Below are 22,433 nucleotides of genomic sequence, written 5' to 3' on the forward strand. Positions count from 1 at the left end.
TAGTGCCAAGATTAGCCTTTAATTGACACTGATGCAGTTTTCCCGAATGCCAGCTATCCTCGGACTGGCTTATCTATGACAAGCCTACAGAGAGCAAACATGGTACAAAGCATTTGTGGGCTTCTGAGAACATTGTTGTTTTTGTGACTAGGTATTTCATGGCTAATCTCTTAGCTACAAAGACCCATCCACGGGAATGAGGCAGCTTCTTTTAAGCAAAGTTCAGCTGGCCTGACAATTACTTTAATCACCTTCCTGTTTTGTAGATAAGTATTTACCCAGCAGAAATGCAGCAGTACTGCATAACTTGATGAACATTAGTAAAAAAAATGCATTAAGTATTTCAAGTATTCTCTAAAACCCTGAGCATAACTGCATAATCTTATTTGGGGATTTCTTTCATCTAGAAAATAAAGCTGTTCTCTTCAATCCTATGGCAAAGTCTATGGCTTTTTCTGCCGTGTTGTTGGGAGTTAGAAAAATTTGGAGGACTGTGATGGAACATTCAAAGGAAGTAAATTAGAAACAGTCCCAGGGATGCTTCTGCATGATCTAGACCAAGTTTGAGGGACAGAAAACAAATGTAACTTGGACCTGCCTCAGGGACCTTCAGAAGGGACCCACTGGATTCCTTTGTTGACACAAGTCAGCATACAAAAGAATACAAAAGCAACCAGAAGGAAATCACAGCATCTTGCCATAACCAAATCTAATTCCCTACTTCCCCTGCATCCATAGTTCCTTCCTTCTCTTTTGAATATCTCTGTGCCTGAATCAAATCCCTCTACTTGTTCTTTAGACTTCATCATCTCTAGTTCACTCAAGACCACCTCCACAATTGTCCCCTCTCTCTTCCAAAAATCATTTTTTTTTCTCCCAACTGGATCATTCCCATTGACATACTTTCTATATTTCAATAAACAAAACAAAAAATCCAATGCTCCCCTGAATGTTTACCTTTCCTCAGTTACTACTTTGTTTTTCTACTTACCTTGGTAACAAAACTGGGAACATGGTCCAAATCCTTCTCTTCCATTCCTCCTTCCATATAGTGTTAGGGAGCGCCACTCTTCACCTGACCGTGACAGGGTTCCTATTGAAGACAGCAGAGATTTCTGTTCTGTCAAAACCAGTGGTCATTTCTCCCTCCTTATCTTATAACAATTCTCAGTAGCATTTGGCCTGGTTCACCACATTTCTCATTCTTAGAACATTTTTTCTCTTCGATAACATCACTCTCCTGGCTTTTCTTATACTTCACTTTCTTACTCTTTTTGACATCTTTTGGTGGCTTCCCTCTCTCTGACGAGTCCTTTGCACGCTAGAATTCCCAGGTCCAGCCATGTTCTCTTTCTCTTTTCTCTCTCCCCTCAGGTCATAGGTGATCTCAATCAGTCCCTTGGCTTTAAATACCATCTTAAATAAGAAGTGTGGAAGTCTGAGAGTTTTTCCTGCCTCTGGAGGTGACAGAACAGTGCAGAGATTTTAGCTGACAGCACACTGATGCAAACAAAGTAGTTAATGTCTCCAGGGCCAGTTCTAAGCAAGGCTAGTTATGGCATGAGACTGCTCCATGCTACAGGGACAAGAGGGTTAGAATCACCTAAGCCTAGGGCACCTGGGTGGTTCAGTCGGTTAAGCACCCAACTCTTGGTTTTGGCTATGGTCATGACCTCAGGGTCTTGAGAGATAGAGCCTGCACGGCGGCCAGCACCTAGCCCTTTGTGGGCTCTGCACTCAGCAGGGAGTCTGCTTGAGATTCTCTCCCTTTCCCTCTGCCCCTCCCCATGCTCACGCTCTTTCTCTTTCAAATAAATAAATAAAATGTTAAAAAAATCACTTAAGCATCAAGAGATTTCCAAAGAGAAGGAAAAATGAGGAGGAAAGAAGCTGTCTTTGAGAGGAATGTGGGGATAAGGGGACATCCAAGATCCTTCATATACATTATTGGGAATCTGAATCATCGGTGATTGATTGCCTCTGTTGGGGAAGTGGTTTTACTTTAGATAAACTGGCCAGATAGCATTTGATTGTGGAGTGAGGTAGAATCAGTAGCATTTGACAAGCAGCCTGGAATTGGGCCACTTCCCCCCCGCAAAGATTGATTGATTATTTATTTATTTATTTATTTATTCCTGTATTTATTGACAAGACAGAGCGTGTGTGTGGGTGTGAGTGAGAGAAGGGGCAGATGGGGAGGTCAGGGGAGAGGGAGAGAGAGAATCTCAAGCCAACTCCATGGTGAGCAGGGAGCCCGATGTGGGGCTTAATTTCATGACCCAGAGATCATGACACAAGAGTTGGTTGCTCAACACACTGTCACCCAGGTGCCTGGCGCCACCTTTTGTAATAATTATTTACTTGGGGATTGGCTTGAGAAAAAGAAATAGTATCAGAAATATTAATAAGTGTTGCTGCTTTTGGCAATCAGAGCCTGGTCATACACCAGTCTATAGCTCTGCTCTAACTATTAAATCTGTGACTGTGAGAGTTAGCCAGGTACACTTACCTGTAGATCAGAAGATCCTCTCAGGCAACTTAGAGGATATCCCCTTTGCACTCAGGATACAATTGACACATGGGTGATACATTTCATAGCCTATCTCACCTCTATCTGACTCTGTGTCTCATTTCCACTTACCCTCCCCTTACCTCTGGTCCCTGGAATGCAGGTGTGGAAGACCTAAATATATTACCATGGATTCGTCTTTATTATATTTATTTATATATTTATATTTATTTATATCTATTTAAATTTATATATTTATTTGTATTTATTTTTATATTTATATATATTTTAAAATATGCATATTTCACCCTGTAGAAACCGGACCCTTCCACTGTGCATTCTTGCTCCTCACCTCCTCTTTTTGTTTCTTACCACCATGTTTGAGACATTAAGACCTTGATCCCAGGCCCCAGAATGACTCCCCCAACCCTTGACTTTCAACCTTTGGAAGGTCTCTTTCTGTCCTATTATATGCACTGTCATGCACCTTGATTCTCTAGCATGCATTCCCCATGGACTCTCATGAATTACAGGATTTCTGCCCTTTGTAGAAACAGAAAGACCTGGAAGTCCATCTAGGCTCAAAAAACAAGAATCCAAAGAACAAGAAGAGTGGACACGGAGGATTCCTTTTGATGGACCACAAATGCAAGAACACTGAAGAACACTGTCTGTGAGGTCTGCTACTTGTTGATGTCTTTATTTCCTTTCTATGCAGGAAACTCTGGCTTTCATGTCCATTGCTCATTCCATTGCGATCTTAACAGTATCTTCCTACTAGAGCTTTCCTGTGGGGTAGGACATGGGTAGAAACCACGTGGTCCAGCAGGGTTGGCTGAGATAAGAAGCTCATTTGCATGCAGATTCTATTGCAAGAGATGCCAGGCATCTCTTTCTAAAGCTTGCTTGTCACATGTAGCAAAGAGGTGACAATTACTACGCAACTTTGAGCAGTCTCAGAGGTGCTCTTCAAAGACTCCTACTCATGAAAGAGGAAATATACTTGTTTTATGTCTGGTTTTGTCTGCTACTTAATTTTTTTCATTAAAATATTCTTCACTAGAATAAGAAACTTTAAGCAATACTTTCCCAATAAAGTACTGAAATTTAATTTTATTTTTTAAAAAAAAACCTTGATTTCTGTTGGTGTATGCATGAAATAGAAAATTCTGCATTTTTAAATAAAATATAAAGAATATAGTTTTATTACAAATAAGCATATTTTCTTTTTTTAAAAGATTTTATTTATTTATTTGACAGAGAGAGCCACAGTGAAAGAGGGAACACAAGCAAGGGGAGTGGGAGAGGGAGAAGCAGGCTTCCCGCTGAGCAGGGAGCCTGATGTGGGGCTCAATCCCAGGACCCCGGGACCACAACCTGAGATGAAGGCAGATGCTTAATGACTGAGCCACCCAGGCGCCCAGAAATAATCATATTTTCTTAAAAAGTGTGAGTATAGTTTTATGTTTCTGTAATACAGCAATGAGATTTGCTAACAGTTGTGTAGTTTATCAGCAATAGTTACTATCATCATCCTCTACGAATTTAAAATTTACATACTTAGTTCTCTCTTGCCGTCCTTTGTAGCAGAATTTATATCATGGCATAGTTTCCTCTCATTTAGGAAATCAATGCACTGAAAAATGTACAAAAAATTTATTTCTCTAGCACTTGTCAGCCACGCTTTTACAAATGCAATCTAGTGTATGAGAAAGGTCCTGGAGAAGATAAAGCATTCAATCAGTGTCAATGAAGTTACAGAAGGACACTGACCAAAATATTGTCACGTGGGCAGCTGCGATTTATCAATTTAATGTCTGAAATTTACATATGCTCAATTTATATTGAGTATTTACATATACTTACATTTAGTCCTAAAGAGAGGGTTTTATATTCAAGCTGAGACTTTTCTTTGAACTGCTAAGGACATGACTTTTCAAAATTTCTGAGAGATTTATACTTTAAAAGTTGGTGGTTACTACTGCATATTTCATCTTTTTTTAAAGATTTTATCTGTTTATTTGAGAGACAGCAAGGAGAGAGAAGGATCACAGAGGGAGAGGGAGACGCAGACTTGCCGCTGAGCTGGGCAGAGAGCCTGATGTGGGGCTTGATCCCAGGTCCCTGAGATCATGACCTGAGCAGAAGGCAGACGCTTAACCTACTGAGTCACACAGGCGCCCCTGCATATTTCATCTTTTAAGGGCAGAAAGATGTTTCCTCTAGTACTACTTGGCAGGGAAGGACAGAATCATAGGATGAGTATGTGGTTGCACATGTGTGTTTGCATGTCAGTGTGTGTGCATGTGAATTCTTCTATGGCTTTAGATGCTAAATTATTTGAATCTGGAGTTGGTAATAGAAACACAGAACACACACACAAAACCCAAAAAGTAATTACTTGGAGAATCAGAAAAACAGGGATGTATATCTTTAGAAATCATTTCATTTTTAATTTCTAAAATATTGTATAATAAGAGCAATAAAGATTGTGTAATAAACTTCCTCCTTCAAATAATGCCCAGAGCAACCCTGTGAGGTTTAAATTCATTTTTACAGAAGCAGAAACTGAAGCAGAGTGAGATTAGGGGGCTTGCTTAGTCAGCCAGCTGTTGGGCCACAGAGTGAGGGTCTGCGGTCAGGAGGAGCAGGCTAACTCTACCCCGTACTGCAGGTCTGCGCATATCGCCTGAGAATCCTGTAGGAGCTGTCTTGTTCTGTCCCTGTAGCGGACAGCCGTTCAACCTCGGGCCCTTGAACACCCCCCTCCACAGAATGAGCTAGAGATGAAACACTTCCCCTCAGGTAGGAAAAACCTGACAGGGATGTGTTTTAATTAAGTTTGAGTAAAATTTCCATTCCGGAAAGGGTGTGAATTTATTCTTTCATAATCCTTCAGGGCCATTGATAGATCTTCTAATTAAAGATTTTGTACCAAAATTGTATTAGTGGATACTTGGCTCTTCAAACTCCATTTCCATCTAAGGATATATTTTCAAACCTACAGAACCTAAAAGAATATATTTTCAAACCTACAGAAGTGAAAAGAGTAAAGCACCTTAAAATTCGTGTTGATATACTCAAAAGGAAACTTGGTATTTTCACTTAAAACCCTGGCTCAGCATTTCACAGTGTATTTTCCATTTCTAATAGGAATTCCTAATTAGGAAAAAAATATTCTAACACTATATTATACTATACACACATACATGTGTACAAACATAGGTATATATAAAATGCAAAAACGAACAATTTATAATTTAAAAATTTATATGATGACTTGTTTTTAAGAAAAAGGGTATTGTGTCTGTGAAAGGAGCATCACCTGAAAGATGCTCTGATAAAGAAAGCTCAGTTTCCTGGGCATGGACTATAAGCAGCCTTTCTAGCATGTTCTAGGAGTGGCCCTGTGCTTGTCTTTTCAGCGTTCTGTGCTTCCATATCCATGATTATATAACCATGTGAGCCATCTGACATATAATTTAAGATGTGACGGTAACTTTATTTGATGTCTTCTCTGTGCCAACCACTTGCTGTGTCCCAGGATTATAAAGACAAATAGGACATTGACTCTGCCTGTAGAGGCTTGGCAACCGGTCAGACACAGTGAGCTGATCTGTGCTAGAGCATAGCATCCCCCATGTTGACATGCAGGCACAGGAAAAGTGATGCTTGAATGGAATTTGGAAGGTTAAGACATTAAGCATAGAAGAGGTGCAGGCTAATGCTAAAGCAGCTAACATTCTCCTCTGAAAGGACTTATTTTTTTTTTCCATGTAAGCCTTTTGTTTTAATAGATAAGACCTAGTCATGGCTTAGATTTTAAATCACATTTACAGATGAGGAAACGCTTCTAGGCCCAAACAGGTGAACAGTGAAGCTACTAGTGCTGGCAGGAATGCATGTCCCCCATGCATCTGAAGCCTAAAGAGTAGAGACTGAATGTCAGAGAACACCATACACATCACCCTCTAAACTTGAGAACTGACAGCAGAAGACGAGAGGAAGAGCAGAGACTCGGGGAAGTGCTGGTAACCACCATCTGATACCTTCACCTTCATGCTACAGAAGCAAATGAAAGTTGTGCTACTTTTAGATAAGCTAAGAAGGAGGTTTCCTGATCCTAGTAAGTGAAGCTTTCTCTCATATTAACAATTAGGCCAAGGGCATTAGCTACAGAGAGGATCCACTGATAAATACAGAATATTAGAACAGCGAAGAGGATATCTTGTTTCTTCAAATATCAGAAACTTTTGCATTGCAGCAGGAGAGCAGTGGATGAACTCCACCTCGCCCAAAGGTTTAGTCCAAAAACTTCCTGTTGGCATGTGCACCAAATAAGGCTCCCGGTACTTCTGGTATCATCTGCTGGGCTATGAGATCCAGCCGGCTTTCTAGGGTATTGGGAATTTTTATTTTACGATCCCCATTGTAGATCTCAACTCCACCAGCTATTTCCTCAGGCAGGTAGGCCTCCTGATCAATTTGGACATCAACATCTATTTTGGTGGCAATTTTGTACATAGGAATTGTTTTTTGCACTGCAGCCTTTACCAGAGGGAAATCCTGCTTCCTGCAACAAACAATCATTTGGGGCTCCAACAATTGGTACAAACCCTGGAGGACCAGCCCAACCAGCAGCACTTGGTACCCGGTTGTATCTTTTAACACTTTGCTGAGTCTCTGTTTTGCTTCATTTAGTAGGTCTGTAATAAGGTCATCTCTTGCTCTGAGGACTTTGAGCCTTGCTTGATTCATCAAATTAGATATCTGAATTTTCTTCTCATAGTATTCCATAATCTTCATACTTTGGGTTTGTACAAGATGGCAGTTCTCAATGTTGAACTCTTCCTCTGCCTTTGCATCTATTTTCTCTGCTGTCTCATTGGCTTTTTGTTCAATAAAAGCCATCATATGCTTAATCTGCTTTTGCATGTCAGCATCGCCGAGGGCCATGGTGAAAGCTGCGCTAGGCTGGAGGCTCACTGGCTCTAGCTTAGATTGGAAGGGGGCAGTGGAAGGAAGGGGAAAAGAAAATCCAGCCTGAAAGGACTTTTTCATATTATGCCTACTCCATATCTTTAAGGAAAAAATAAACAATAAAGCTATATGATTTCACTGATTAGTCTCAACTGTCAAATTTTTAAAGAGAATTTTAGAATACTTTTCTACTTGTAATAATTTTGAATATATTTATATATTTATTATTTTTAGGGACTAAAGGGGTCTAAAAGGTAATGGAAGTCTAAGTTTTATTAACAATGGTTGTAGATGCTAGGTATTGTATTATTAAATTTACTTGAGAAAAATGAACGAAATTGCCAATTGCCATTCTAAAACCATGCTGGGCTTTTACCTAATATAACATGAGTATGCCAGTAATGTATAACCTGAAATCTGTCATGGAAAGCCCTGCATGGCAAAATAAAAAATGGCAGCCGAGACATTTTAGAGCTGAATTTGTCAGCCTTCAAAATAGTGTTTTGGAAGTAGACCAAAAGCCCCCAGCCCATTTATTTTCACGTTGTATTCTTGTTTCATCTGTCCCCTTATCTGGGTGCATAATCCATCTTGTACAGTGCAATGTCAATTCTGATGATTTGTTTTAAAGAAACAGTTGTGTCTTTTTGCAGTAGTGAAAAAAAAATCCTAAGTAGAATCAGGATAATGGTCTAATACCAATTTTTATTCACAATGTTTGACTTCTATCATCAAATCTATCATTTTATATTTTACCCTTGAAAATTGCTATCAAAGATAAAAAAGTAATTTATTAAAGTCTTCATTCTTTTCCTTTTAGAGGAAAAAAACAGAGGAAAAGAATTATTGAAACAAATCATCAGAGTTGACAGTAAACTGTATAAGACAGAAGAAGCTATGTGTATCACTCTTCAGATATATTTTATTGCTAAATAAAAAGGATGTGATGCTCTGTTTTCATATGAAAAACAAAATTTCAACTTTTATTTTAAATGATGACTACTGGCATATGCAATTTCAGTGTAAGAATTTCAGTTAAGAACCTTGACATACAAGGTTTAAACTGCCCGCAAAACATCGAAGAATTTAATAAATTAATATGAACACTGAAAAAAGTTATATATATACAGCAAGTTTATTTTATTCCCAAGCACAGAGAAATGATCAAACACAGACTGTGCCCCCAAGGGCATTTGAATTACAGTATCTTTGTCTTATAAATGCCCTTTGAGGAGCCACCATCCTTTAGGACATGTGGGGTTTACAATTTTTACTGGAAATAAAGCTTTATGTATTTTTTAAAATTTTAAAATTCAAGAAAAAGAATTTTTGTTTCTAACTCTAACACCAATAAAAAAGAGATTAAAAGAGCTCATACTAAAAAAAAGCATGGAGAGAATTTTACTCTAGTTTTCAATTGTATCAGTTTCCTAATGTAGCAAAATACTACAGACTGGATGGCTTAAAACAGAACAGTCTCACAGTTGTGGAGGCTAGAAAGTCTCAACTCAAGGTGTCTACAGAATTATGCTCCCCTGAAACTCTTAGGGGAGAAACTTTTTTGCTTCTTCCTGGCTTCTGGGGGAGGCCAGCAAGCCTTGGTGTTCCTTGGCTCATACCTGCAGCACTCCCAACCTCTGTGTCTGTCTTTACAAGATTCTCTTCCCTGTGTGTCAGTGTGTCTTCTCAAAAGGACACTAGTCATGGGGCGCCTGGGTGGCTCAGTTGGTTAAGCATCTGCCTTTGGCTCAGGTCATGATCTCAGGGTTCTGGGAGGGAGCCCCTCATCAGGCTCTCTGCTCAGTGGGGAGTCTGCTTCTCCCTCTGAGCTCTCCCTCTCTCTCTCTCAAATAAATGGGTGAAATCTTTAAAAAAGATAAAAAGGACACCAGTCATATTGGATTAAGGGCCCATCTTACTTCATCAGGCTCTCTGCTCAGTGGGGAGTCTGCTTCTCCCTCTGAGCTCTCCCTCTCTCTCTCAAATAAATGGGTGAAATCTTTAAAAAGAAAAAAAGGACACCAGTCATATTGGATTAAGGGCCCATCTTACTTCATCAGGCTCTCTGCTCAGTGGGGAGTCTCCTTCTCCCTCTGAGCTCTCCCTCTCTCTCTCAAATAAGTGGGTGAAATCTTTAAAAAGAAAAAAAGGACACCAGTCATATTGGATTAAGGGCCCATCTTACTTCAGTTTAACATCATCTTAACTAATTACGTCTACAAGGCTCCTATTTCCACATCAAGTCACATTCGGAGGTATTGGGGGTTAGGACTTCAGTATATCTTTTGAGGACACAATGCAACCCATAATAACATCCACTGACCTTTTTCTTCTTCAAAATTTTTTTCTAAAATTTTTGTATTGAAATAGATTCAGATAACCATAAACTTTCAATGATAGTACAGAGGATTCTCACATACCCTCATCTAGCTTCTACTAATGTAAACAACTTTCATAACCCTGATATAGTTATCAAAACTAAAACTAAAAGCTTAACATTGGTAAAATTCTATTAACTAAGCTAGGGACCTTTATTTGTATTTCACTAATTTTCCCACTGATACCTGCTTTAAATATTTTTTGTTGTTCCAGGATCCAACCTAGGATATCAGGTTTCACTTATTAAACTTAGTTGCAGTTCCAATCTGTGAAAATGTTTTAGTATTTACTTGATTTTTATGAATTTCGCATAGAGACTTTCAAAGAATACTGGCTATTTTGTAGAATGTCCTTCATTCAGGTTTTTCTGATGTTTCTTCATAATTATACTACAATTTTGAATTTTGAGGAAGGATATCACAGTTGCAAAGTGCCCTGCTCATCACATAGTATCAGGGGGTACATGACACCAACATGGCTTATTCTTAGTGATACTAACCTGGATGATTTGGTTAAGGTGCTGTCTGACAGATTTCTTCACAGTAATGTCATTTCCCCCTTTCTGCGCTCTATTCTTTGGGAGCAAATCCTATGTCCAGTCCACACTGAAAGAAAGGAAAATTAAGTTTTATCTTCCGAAGGGAAGGCGAATATCAAAGAATTTGTGGACACAGGTTAAAACCAACACAGTAATTAGAGAATGGTTAGGGGTAGATACTTTGAGGCTGTGCAGATAACTTATTTCTCCTTAAAGTTCTGTCCATTAATTTTATCCATCCTCTGTGAAGCTTGCCCACAGCAATTATTACTGTCCCATCCAAAGGTGATTTTCTACTTTGCTCATACCATATTCTTTTGAAAAGCAACTAAAAAATAATAATTCTGGCACAGAATTAAAGTAATTCTATCTATTGAGATGGCTTAGGACTTAATAAAATGTATTCATAGTTTTCTTTGAAATAGCATCAGTTCTAAGAAATAAAGGCCCATCACCATGCTTTCTCCTGGAAGAGTCAGAGCATTAGAGTACTGAGTCATGCAAAGGTGCTTAATGGTTCCGAGAGAAGGTGCTTCACCCTCTCTGACAGGGCTCATTTGCATACACATGTTTAATCCCAGCAGGAGGTGTGCATTCAGGTGTCTCCCAGAGCGGAAATATAGACATTCTCAGGTAAAAGCAGTTCTTCATAAACTTTATAACCGCATTCCAAACTCCAGTTGTCAGTTTACAGCTTTCAGAATGACATCTTAAATCAGGAAAATGTCATGTGTGTACTGTAACTGGCCTAATCTTTTCTGTAAATTGCTGCCTATGGTTTTCAAAAACATAGCAAATTGCTGGCAACTGACATTGTGTCTCCCTGCACGATTAACTTCACTTCTGCACAGTTAATAAATCAGTTTTAAATTATTCATCGGATCACCCAGTGTCCAGGCTTTGATTGACAGCCACTGATTTTAGGGACTCATAATTCTAACTCATACTGAGGCAAAATTTGCCACCTGATTGTTTCCATTCTCTTCAAATGTAAAATTAAAACTATAAGCAGAAAGATGGCAGTGTAGGAAGATCCTGAACTCACTTCCTCCCAAGGACACACCAGATCTACAGTGACATATGGATTATTTTTTTCTGAAAAAGATCGGAAAACTAGAGTGACTGTTCTGCACAACAATGAATAAAAGTACCACATCAAGTTGGGTAGGAGAGGCAGAGACACAGTCTGGTGCAGCAACACACAATAGGGTGGAATCTCACCAAGACAGGTGTTTCTGCCAGAGGAGTGAGGGAATGGTGCCCCACACTGGACACCCTGGCTCCTGAAACCTGCACGAGAGAGGCGAGCCTACAGAATGTCTGGCTTGGAAAACCAATGGGACTGCCATCAGGGGTCCCAAAGTGCTAGAGGAAACCAGGAGTTCCCTCTTGGAGGGCTCGTGTGCAATCACACTCGCCCCTAAGCCCAGTGAAACAATAGCAGTTTGAAAAATGTCTAGACTATATGTGGGGTAAGATTCAATTGTTGATCTGCCGGTAATAGCTGGAGGTGGGCGGGCATTAAGGTGCTCCCCAGAGGTAGAGGTGTTGGCAGATGCTATTGCTACACACTCCACATATCCTGCTAGCACAGGTGGGTGAGATTGGACATGGCACCCTCCCACCCCCATGCTGGAATGAGTGGGGGGAAGTGCTCGGAGCACTTGCTGAGGCAGGAGAATGTGGGTGGTTGCGGTGCTCCTTTGGCTTGGCAAGCCAAATAGCGGTGGCATTCTTCCACTCCCAGCCTGAAAGCAGTGCATGTGAACAGACAAGGCACTCTCTTAGTGCATTGCTGAAGCCACGGGCACATGCAGTTAAGACATTTCCCTACTGCCTTCCTGAGGACAGTGAGTAGCCTAACCCACTATACTCTCCAGTAGTCTTGCTAAAGCCAGCAGGTAAAAGAAATACACATAAATGGTACCCCTTCATCACCTGGCCCTGGTGGACAAGAGAGCTGGTGTTCTAGAGTTCCATGGGGCTTTAACAACTGGAAAGATAGTACTTGGCAGGCACCACTGCCAGGGCACTGCACAGATATAAATTTACTTAGCCTGGAGCTTCAGCCTAAGGAACATGCTTCAGGTTTCCCACACATGTAGAGGCTCAGGAGGCACTCCCAGGACAAAGAAGCAGGGAGACACCATCCCTGACCTCACTGTAGCTCAATGGGACTTCCCATAAAGGACCTTATGCACTTGTCTGGAGCCCTGATTTTTGCAAATGTCACCTAGGAGACACCTCCAAGTCTCCTGGTCTGGAGGTCAGCAGGTTTACAACCGGGGGCCCACGACACTGTATATATTTGCATACTTTAAAAGCTGCTGCTTTAGGGTCTGGCTTCCAATCAGCCTGAAATTAGATGCTAAATGAAATTCTGTCCCTAGGATCACTGACAAGCCTTGGCACACCCTCAACAACCCAACATATAAAAAAATAAATCCTGTAGTTTAGACAATCACAAAAGTTCATGAGACAACCAAGATCCAGGGCAAGGTTGAATGAATCACCAACACAAGGCTACTCCTTCAAGTCTAAGAGAGGTAGCTGTTTTGCCTCATACATAGAAACAACACAGAGCCAAGCCAAATGAAGAAAGACAGAAATATGTCTAAAAGAAAGAACAAGACAAAACCTCAGAAAAACACCTTAATGATATGGACACAAGTATCTACATGATAAAGAATTCAAAGTAATGGTCATAAAGATGCTCACCAAATGTGGTAGAATGGATGAACACAGAGAGATACTTAACAAGAAGATAGAACACATAAGAAAGTACTAAACAGAAGCCACAGAGCTGAAGAATATGATAACTGACCTAAAAAATACACTAGAGGAGTGCAAAAAAAGACTAGATGATAGCAGAGTGGATCAGCCACCTGGGAGAGAGGGCACTGGAATTCATGCAGACAGAACAGTGAAAAGGAAGAATTTTAAAAAATGAGGTTAACCAAGGGACCTCTAGAACAACATCAAGCATAAGAATATTGGCATTATAGGGGTCACAGAAGGAGAAGAGAGAGAGAAGAGGGGAAAGAGCAATTATTTGAAGGAATAATGGCTGAAAATTTCCCTAATTTAGGGAAGGAAACAGACACCCAGGCCCAGGAAGTCCAGAGAGTTTCAAATAAGATGAAACCAAATAAGAGAACCACATCAAGACACATATAACGTCAAAAGTTAAGAGAGAATCTTAAAAGCAGCAAGAGAAAAACAAGTAATTACATACAAGGAAACCCCACATGGCTATCAGTAGATTTCTCAGCAGAAACTTTGCAAGCCAGATGGGAATGGCATGACATAATCAAAGAGCTGAAAGGAAAAAATTTCACCTTAAGAATACTCTTCCCAGCAAGGTTATCATTCAGATTTGAAGGAGTTTCCCAGACAAGCAAAAACTAACACTTTCACATTTTATTATTGTTATTGCTTCTGCTGTTGCTGTTGTTATTTATTAATTTGCCTACATTTCCCATTATATTGAAAATTTCATGAGAATAGAAGGTGACCATCTAGTATATTCTTATGTTCCTGTTGCCATGCTTATAACCTCTAAATTAAAATTTGTGTGTATTTGTTTTGTTAGATTGAGTTGTGTACTACAGAAAAGCTCCAAAAACAATGGCTTAAGAGATATTTTCTCATGTAAAAGAAATCCAATATTAGACAGTCTAGAGATGATATAATAGCTTCACAAAGATATAAGGTCCCAGGCTGTCCTTCTATCTATTCTCTTAACCCAATCAATAACTTATCTCCTCAAGGTTATCTTATGGTCCAAGCAGTTCAGGCTCCAGCCAATCTGTTTCCCCATCTTTCCCTATATAATTAGTTTGATTTCCCTATCATTCTGCATAACCAGCATTCTCAGCCTTGCTCTTTTGGAGTGAAGGATCTGGAACTCTTGTGGGCATCCTGTGACTGCCACACCAGTAAATCACACATCAAATGCACAGCTACTCTACTGCTTCTCTTGTTCAAGGCCACTCCAAAGCCTTTACTCATAATTTCATGCATCAATAATAAACCTTCTCTGCATGAAATTTTTTAGACCTGCCTAAAAGAAAAATGTGATTTTTGTCAAGTGAGTTGCAGAGGCAAATTTGTGTAGCTAAATCAATGACTTTTTTCTTTATAATTTCCCAGAAGGTAGTGCTGCATAATCATACTGTAAGCTCTATTCCTGCTAGGCTCTTCAGCTAAATGTCCATCAGTTATTTAATCTGTGGTAGTATTCTTTGTTATTGTACAAAACTACTTGAAGGCATAAATTGCTATTCTGTTAAGGAAAACAACAAGAGACATGTAAATAAACATGCTTATCAGGCTCTCTTCTATAATCTTTAGAACCATTGTGAATGTCACCCAAAGTTCTTTATTTGGATTTTCCTCTTAATTGAAGTTTCTCAACCATGAGCTTGTATCCATTAAATACATGAATTAACATCACAGCAAGAGAATCCACAATCTTAATGGCAATTACTAGTGTTCTATTTGTTCTACACACTGTTATTGTAGAATGACCTTATGTTCAATTTGCTCCATCAAGCCTTCCACTCATACTGCTTGAATTTCCTTTAAAAAAGCAGAGCAACACATTGTACTAGATTGTTATTAAAGCTGTTTTCTCTGGAGCACAATATTGCTTTCATTAACCCCTAGCAGCCGCAGTCTACTCTCAATGTTGTATTTTTGGCAAACTGTAGCCTAGCTCTCATACACTGAAACAATTAAAGATTTATTGAGAAAGAAATGTTGCTTTTACTGATGTAGGTGAGTGAAGTGGATACATTTGGAGATCATCACAGGAGCAGAGCCCCAGTAATATCAGGGAAGCTGAGTGAGAGCAGGATCCCTCCCAATCTCCCTCCAGCTTTAGTCTGGCTGAGTAAGATGAGTGCCACTGCTCTATTCTGTCCCCTGCCCAGGTGGCAGAGTCTGGGGAAGGAAGTACGGGGAGGGAAGGAAACCCTCAAGCCACAAGCCACACGTGGTTTTTTTGGTCAGGGGAGGAGACATGAGAGCATGTTTTAACAATGAAAGTTTTAATAGCTAAAGTTGGTGCAGAATCTATGTCTGGTGGATTAAGGAACTGGAAAGGGGAATTTGACACAGAAGCATTAGGGAGGGAGTTATTGGAGGAAATATAATCATTTCATGCTTATAGTTCCAAATTGACACTATAAAACAATTACACAGATAAAAATATCCACTTCCTTTTTAAGATTTGTTTTATTTATTTTAGAGAGAGATAGAGCACAAGTAGGAGGAGCAGAGGGAGAGGGAGAGAGAATCTCAAGCTGACTCCACGCCAAGTACAGAGCCCAATACTGGGCTTGATCTCACAACCCTGAGATCCCAACCTGAGCTGAAACCAAGAGTCGGCCACTCAACCAACTGTGCACCTAAGTGCCCCCAAACATTTACTTTTATTTAAAAAGTTGTTCATTCTCATATGTTAATTTGGAAAGAGAATATAGTATAAAAAAATGGCACAGACAATATAGTTTGCTGTTTTCAATTATATTTGCATAGACCTGTTCAATACAGTGACTCTAACATAGAGCAATAAATGCTGCTACTGTGTATAGAAAATGAACTCAACTGCTTAGAAAAGAAAAACAACAACCCGCTTGCAACCACTAAAGAGAGGCATATCGCTCATTAACAGCAATTCGTGAAACCTAGGCTCCAGTGATTACTTCAAAGTTTGGACTGATTCTGTTTGTCATTAGACTGTGTATCCTAGCAGTAAATTACATTTCTTGGTTGTCTCCTGAGAAAACATTCCCCCAAATCTCTGTATTTGCATTAAACATAATGCTAAGATACAACACAGATTTCAACTTGCATATAGCTTTTCTTTATATGTTACAGAGGGAAAAAAGTAGGTCACCATATCAGGAAATATTAGAACTTTATTTTTCAGAAATTATGTTCACTTAGATTGATAAGGTCTTTTGAACAAGAAACATAACTATGTACATTTAAGCTGATTTCTCCCATTTTCTTTAATGTAATTGCATCCCTTGATTTTGCTTGCATGTTACCCTCATCACTACCTTTCTGTCACTCCACTCTCCCATCTATGTCTGAGAATAAAAATAGAAGAGCAGGATATATACAATAGTTTATTATCAGACTTACATAACAAAAAATTCTGGTGACCAAAAAGTGTTTATGCATTAAAAAATGCCTACCTGACATTAATTAGAATAGTAAGAAAGACATGATTTTTGTAGCTCAAAAGAAGGCATAGAATTTGCTTGATTTCTAGTTTCTATAAATGCTTCTGGATAATTTCCTAGAGTAATTATTCTTGAATGCAGGTATTAGCAGTTTTTAAAATTTCACAAATATCATATTTCAAGATTCCTTTTGAGAGTTGCCCAGGTAGAAAGAAATCACTCATAGGGAAAGTCAAGAGTAAGTAGTAACTAGTAATATATCTATTTTGTTAATTTAAAATTAAATTAATTGTAATAAATTGATTAAATAAATTGTATCTATTTGAATAAAAATGAAATATACAAAGCACAGTTGCCTAAGTTTAGTCAACTGAAAATAAAAAAGAACTGATAAGGTATAAACATATTTAGAAAGTTTATTAAGTATGATAGATGGATTGGAGGACACCGGAATTTGGGTTTCCTATGTTTAGAATTCTTACTTGGCTTTTTAAAATATTTCCAATTTAAAATACCATGCCCAACCAGAAGAACCACAAACCCTGAAATTTAGAAATTGAATCTTAAATTGGTATATCTAAACCAGTCACATTTAAAGTAATTATTTTATGAAGTAAAGTAATTATGATACAAATGGCCTAATACTACCCTGTTTGTAATCGCTTTCTATTCATTGAATTTGTTTTTTGTTCCTTTTTCTCTCATTTCTATCTTTCATGTTTTTTTTAATTTTTATTATTTTTAAAGATTTTATTTATTTATCAGAGAGAGAGAGAGAGAGAGAGAGAGAACAAGCAGGAGGAGGGGCAGAGGGAGAGGGAGAAACAGACTTCCCGCTGAGCAGGGAGCCCAATGTGGGGTTCGATCCCAGGATCCTGGGACCATGACCTGAGCCAAAGGCAGATGCTTAACCGACTGAGCCACCGAGGCGCCCCTGCCTTTCATGGTTTTAACTGAGCAATTTTAGGATTCCATTTTATCTTCTCTAAGCATATCAATTAGACTTATTTTTAAAATGTTATTGGTTTCCCTAGTTTAAAACATACTTTTTTAAAAAAAAGATTGTATTTATTTATTTAAGAGACAGACACAGAGAGAGAGACAGAGTACTAGAGGGGGAGGGGCTGGGGGGAGAAGGAAAGAGAAGCAGACTCCCTTCTGAGCAATAAGCCTGACACTGGGCTCCATCCCAGGACCCTGAGATCATGACCTGAGTTGAAATCAAGAGCTGGACGCTTAACTGAGTGAGCCACCCAGGCATCCCTAAAATATACATTTTTAATTAATCTAAGTCCACCTTCAAATACCACTATACCTTAACACATAGTGCAGTTACTTCATAACAGAATATTTCCAATTTCTCCCTCCTATCCCTTGTGGAATTGTCGATATTTATTTTACTTTCCCATATACCAATTATGTTACTCTTACTGTTTATAAACAGTTACATATCAATTAAGAATAAGAAAAATAAAAGTTTTTTTAATCTTAATTTATTATTTCTCTTTATGTAGTACTTTCCTTTCTTTATGTAAATCCAAGTTTTTGACCTGTATAATTTTCCTCCTGCCTGCAGAACTTTTAATGTTTCTTGGAGGGTGTGTTTATTATCAATGATTTTCCTCAGTTTTTGTTTATCTGACAAAGTATTTGTCTTTTATTTTCCAAAGTAATTTTGCTGCATATAGAATTCCAGGTTGAAAAAAGGGGGGAAAAAAGAAAAAAGAATTCAAGGTTGGTGTTTTCTCCTTCAACACTTTATATATTTCACTTCACTCTCTTTTGCTTGCATGCAAAAGATGAGAAGTCCTTGTTTTCTACAAGTAGCACTGTGTTCTTTTTTCCCCCCTGCTTTCCCTGGCTTCTTTCAAGATCAACTTTAATTTTCTGCAGTTTGAATGGTAAAATAACTAAATATTTGTGTGTGGTCTGTTTGTTTCTGCTTTTTAAATTTATCCTGTTGGTAACATCTGAGTTTCCTGGGTCTGCGGTTTGGTGTCTATCTTTAATTTTGGAAAGTTCTTGCTTGGCCTTTGGTACTTCAGATATTTCCTCTGCTCCACTTTCCCCTCCACTTCTGATTTTCCAACTACATGTATGTATATATACTTTGGGATATTGTCTCACAGTTCTTGGATGTTCTATTTTTTTTTTTTAATTTTATTTCCTTTTCTCTTTGCATTTCAGTGTAGGAAGTTTCTATTGACCTATCTCCACACTCCTGGATCATTTTCTCAGCTATTTCAAGTTTCTTGATGAACTCATTGAAGGCATTTTTTCATTTCTGTTACAGAATTTCTTTCTCCAGCATTTCCTTTTCATTCTTCCTTTGAGTTTCATCTTTCTATCTACTTTACCCATCTATTCTTGTATGCTACTTTTGCTATTATAGCCTTTAACATATTAACCATGGTTATTTTATTTTATTTTTTAAAAGATTTATTTATTTATTTTAGAGAGAGAGTGTGTGAGGGGGGAGAATCTCAAGGAGACTCCCTGCTGAGCTCAGGGCCTGCTACAGGGCTGGATCCCAGGACCCTGAAATCATGACCTGAGCTGAAATCAAGAGTTGGATGCTTAACTGACTGAGCCACACAGGCGCCCCAGTCTTGGTTCTTTTAAATTCTCTGTTCGATGGTTCCCACATCTATGTTATATCTGAGTCTACCTCTGATGATTGCCAAGTCTCTTCAGAGAGTAGTTTCTCTGTCTGTTGCATGCCTTGTGATTTTTTTTTTTAAACTGGACACAACATTATCACATAATAAGAATTGAGGTAAATAGACCTTTCATGGGAGAATTTCTATCAATCTGGCTAGGATTAAGCTGTGTTTAACATTTGTTGTAGTTATAGTTAGCAGAGGCTTTTGAACTCCTTTAGTGTCTTTGTCTCCTCTCTTGACTTTGGCCCCTTCTTTGTAATCCATCTCTGAGAGTCTGTGTCTTGCAGTTCTTTTAGCTATAATCCTCTGTTATTATACTAGAAAGCTATTGCTATGGTGGTAAGGTGTTGGGGAGGGGAAGTGTTTATAATATTCCTATTACATCTAAGTCGTTCAGTGAGACTGTCTCAGGACTGCGACCTCACAGTATTTCTGCCATTTTGACCCCCTCCCCCCCCCCCCCCCCCCCCCCCCCGCCGCCACGTCCTCCTATTGCCTCCTCCCGTCCCTGGTTCCCAATCTTTCCTTGAAGTCCTGACCTCTGCTGACTGTTTCTTCCTTCTGGAGGGGGACAGAGTCGGGGGGAATCCTCTTCTCCAAGTTGGAGTAAGGCTCTGGCAAAGTCTTTTCCTCCGGGGTGGACTTCCTTAATATTGAAAACGCTCTGGGCATATCTCATAGTGGCTCTTCTTCCTTATCCCCACCCTCTGAGGAAGCCCTAAGGGGTCATTCTCAAATCTTCACGTGAAGACCTGGTGGGTTTCCTGGAGGAAAAGTCCTTGGAAGTGTGGGAGCCCCCTAAAACTGTGGCTCCACCATTTAAGTGTTCCTATGAGCTTATGGTGCCTGCAGCTTCAGCTCCAAGTAGTCAGATCTCGGTTCTCTCTCTGAATGAGCCTGAAACCTCAGTTTTCTGATGAGTCCAATAAAAATCTTGATTTACAGTTTGTCCAGCTTTTCGTGTACATTTGCAAGTGAACTGCAAAGTCTTCCCAACCTATTCTTAACTTTCTATTTACACGACCCAATTTTTTCAAACCTCCAGAGCTAGGAGCCTGCGTCATTTTTACAGCTTATGGTCTTTTAAAAGTAAGTTGTACCAGGAAAACCTTCACTTTGAAGGCAAAATGAGAGGTATGACATCTAACTTAACCAAACTGGGAACTACACATTAAAAAAAAAAAAAAGTAAGTGACAAAAAGCACAGGGAACATAAATTAAATTTTGTGACTATGATGAGCCTCTGAGAATAATGACTGTAATTATGAATAGGCACTGCCTACAATTCACAATTCTAATAATGGGTAGAGTACAAAATAACTTAAAGAAATAAATCTAATAAAACAAATATAATATTCTTTTTAATTTTTAAAACAAATATAATATTCTTTATAATTTTACTTCACTTAAAATTTATTATCACAATGGCTAGAACACTTATAGAATCCATGTGCCTACACAGTGAAAATTAAGGAAAGCAAGAATTCATGGACTTTTCTGATAAAGTAAAATAAATCAGAGAACTATTGTACTTAATGCAGTGGCAGTTTTCCAAGGAAATTATCATTTTCAGTCATCCAAGCTATAATTAAGTTCTCGGGGGCACAGTCCCTTTATCTGAATCTAAAAGTGGCTGGTGAGCCCTAAGATTTCAATCTGGGGCTAACCAGTTAAGTTAAAGATAACCAATGCTCTCTAATATTTAAGGTTTTCTCTAACACAAAAAGAGTCATTAATAAAAACTAATTTATGATGTCAAAAGATTTACAGGTTGCTGGGTTGGTTTGACTAGAAGCCTTTCCTTCATTATGGAAATCTGTGTTAATTTATTCATCCTAAACCTATTCGTTAAAATTCCATGGCCTCTTTTAGTTAATATTTTTTACCATATGATCCACAGAAAGCATATTTTCCACTTCTATAAAAATGACCAAAACAAAACAAAACCCAAAAAATCCAGCTTTATTTACTTAAGTCCAAATATCTGTTTTTAGAACTTGATTTCTATCTGGACTGTGGAAATGCTGTCATTGACTATCTCCAGTCCTGACAGTTTATTAGTATAATGTATTTTGATATCATGGGTGTCCTCATAAGAATTTGCATAATGGTATTATAACAGGAGAATCCTCAAAAAACACAAACAAGTGAGCATTCAGGATAAAGTCATAGTTTCAGGCCAGTAAAACACTTTAAAAATTAACATAACTTTACAGACAAGTACTGAAAGTAGAAACTTTGAAGTTGAAAGGTCTTAGCGGACCTTATAAACGGCATACTTTTCTGAGCACACGCTGTCTCTTTCCTCCCAGAAGATTCAAACTTATTGACATTTTGACTATTGACCTGTTTTGTATATATGCCTTTCATCCCCACATTTTTCTTCTTTCTCCTTTTATTTTTTTGTCTTGTGTACAGTGTGAACTTTCCTTTTATGCATGTGGACTGTTTTTATTTATTTTTTTATTATTTTTTAAAAGATTTTATTTATCCGGGCTCCCTGTCCACGGGAAGCCTGCTTCTCCCTCTCCCACGCGCCCCCCGCTTGTGTTCCTGCTCTCGCTGTCTCTCTGTCAAATAATAAATAAATAAAATCTTTAAAAAAATAAAAAAGATTGTATTTATTTGAGAGAGAGAGAATGAGAGAGAGAGAGAGCATGGGGGGGTCAGGGGGGAGAAGCAGACTCCCTGCTGAGCAGGAAGCCCGATGTGGGGCTCAATCCTGGGACTCCAGGATCATGACCTGAGCTGAAGGTAGTCGCTTAACCAACTGAGCCACCCAGGCGCCCATGGAATGTTTTTATTATCTATTTTGATTTGGACGTAGGTAATCTCTCTGAAGTAAGTTTATCGTGCTGTTTATTGTAGTTTATCATCTATTAGTTTGAAAAAAGCACACTTAAAAATTATTATAGCACACATTATTGGTAATGTAGTAATTGAACTAATATGATAAAGAAAATGCTGATCTAAATAATAAATAATGATGTTGGAAATACGTAAATATAATAAAACTTCAAAACAGCAGTCCCATGTTTTAGTTTTTTCATGCTGAAGTGGGACTTGCCTCCCAGGTATCTTCATGCATTTTTTTTTAAAGATTTTATTTATTTATTTGACAGAGAGAGACACAGCGAGAGAGGGAACACAAGCAGGGGGTGTGCGAGAGG

General features: G+C 38.6%; 1 protein-coding gene across 2 annotated transcripts; it reads right to left on the reverse strand.

Annotated features, from left to right (window-relative positions):
- Positions 1-6,811: 6,811 nt before the first annotated feature.
- LOC113933091 (V-type proton ATPase subunit E 1-like) lies at positions 6,812-7,465 on the reverse strand. Of its 2 annotated transcripts, XM_027612845.1 has the most exons (2): positions 7,218-7,465; positions 6,812-7,127 (listed from the first exon to the last, which is right to left on the reverse strand). In XM_027612845.1, the coding sequence occupies exons 1-2, from the start codon at positions 7,463-7,465 to the stop codon at positions 6,812-6,814; spliced, it is 564 nt and encodes a 187-aa protein (XP_027468646.1). The 2 variants fall into 2 exon arrangements, with proteins under 2 accessions (XP_027468646.1, XP_027468636.1); XM_027612835.1 differs by having other exon boundaries at positions 6,812-7,465.
- Between the last annotated feature and the right edge of the window lie 14,968 nt (positions 7,466-22,433).

Source organism: Zalophus californianus, chromosome 4 (genome assembly GCF_009762305.2).
Source record: "Zalophus californianus isolate mZalCal1 chromosome 4, mZalCal1.pri.v2, whole genome shotgun sequence".
Classification (NCBI taxonomy): domain Eukaryota; kingdom Metazoa; phylum Chordata; class Mammalia; order Carnivora; family Otariidae; genus Zalophus; species Zalophus californianus.

What these genes read in the sequence shown, in the direction of transcription:
- LOC113933091 (XM_027612835.1), bottom strand. Translation starts at nt 7,465, where the DNA reads ATGGCCCTCGGCGATGCTGACATGCAAAAGCAGATTAAGCATATGATG.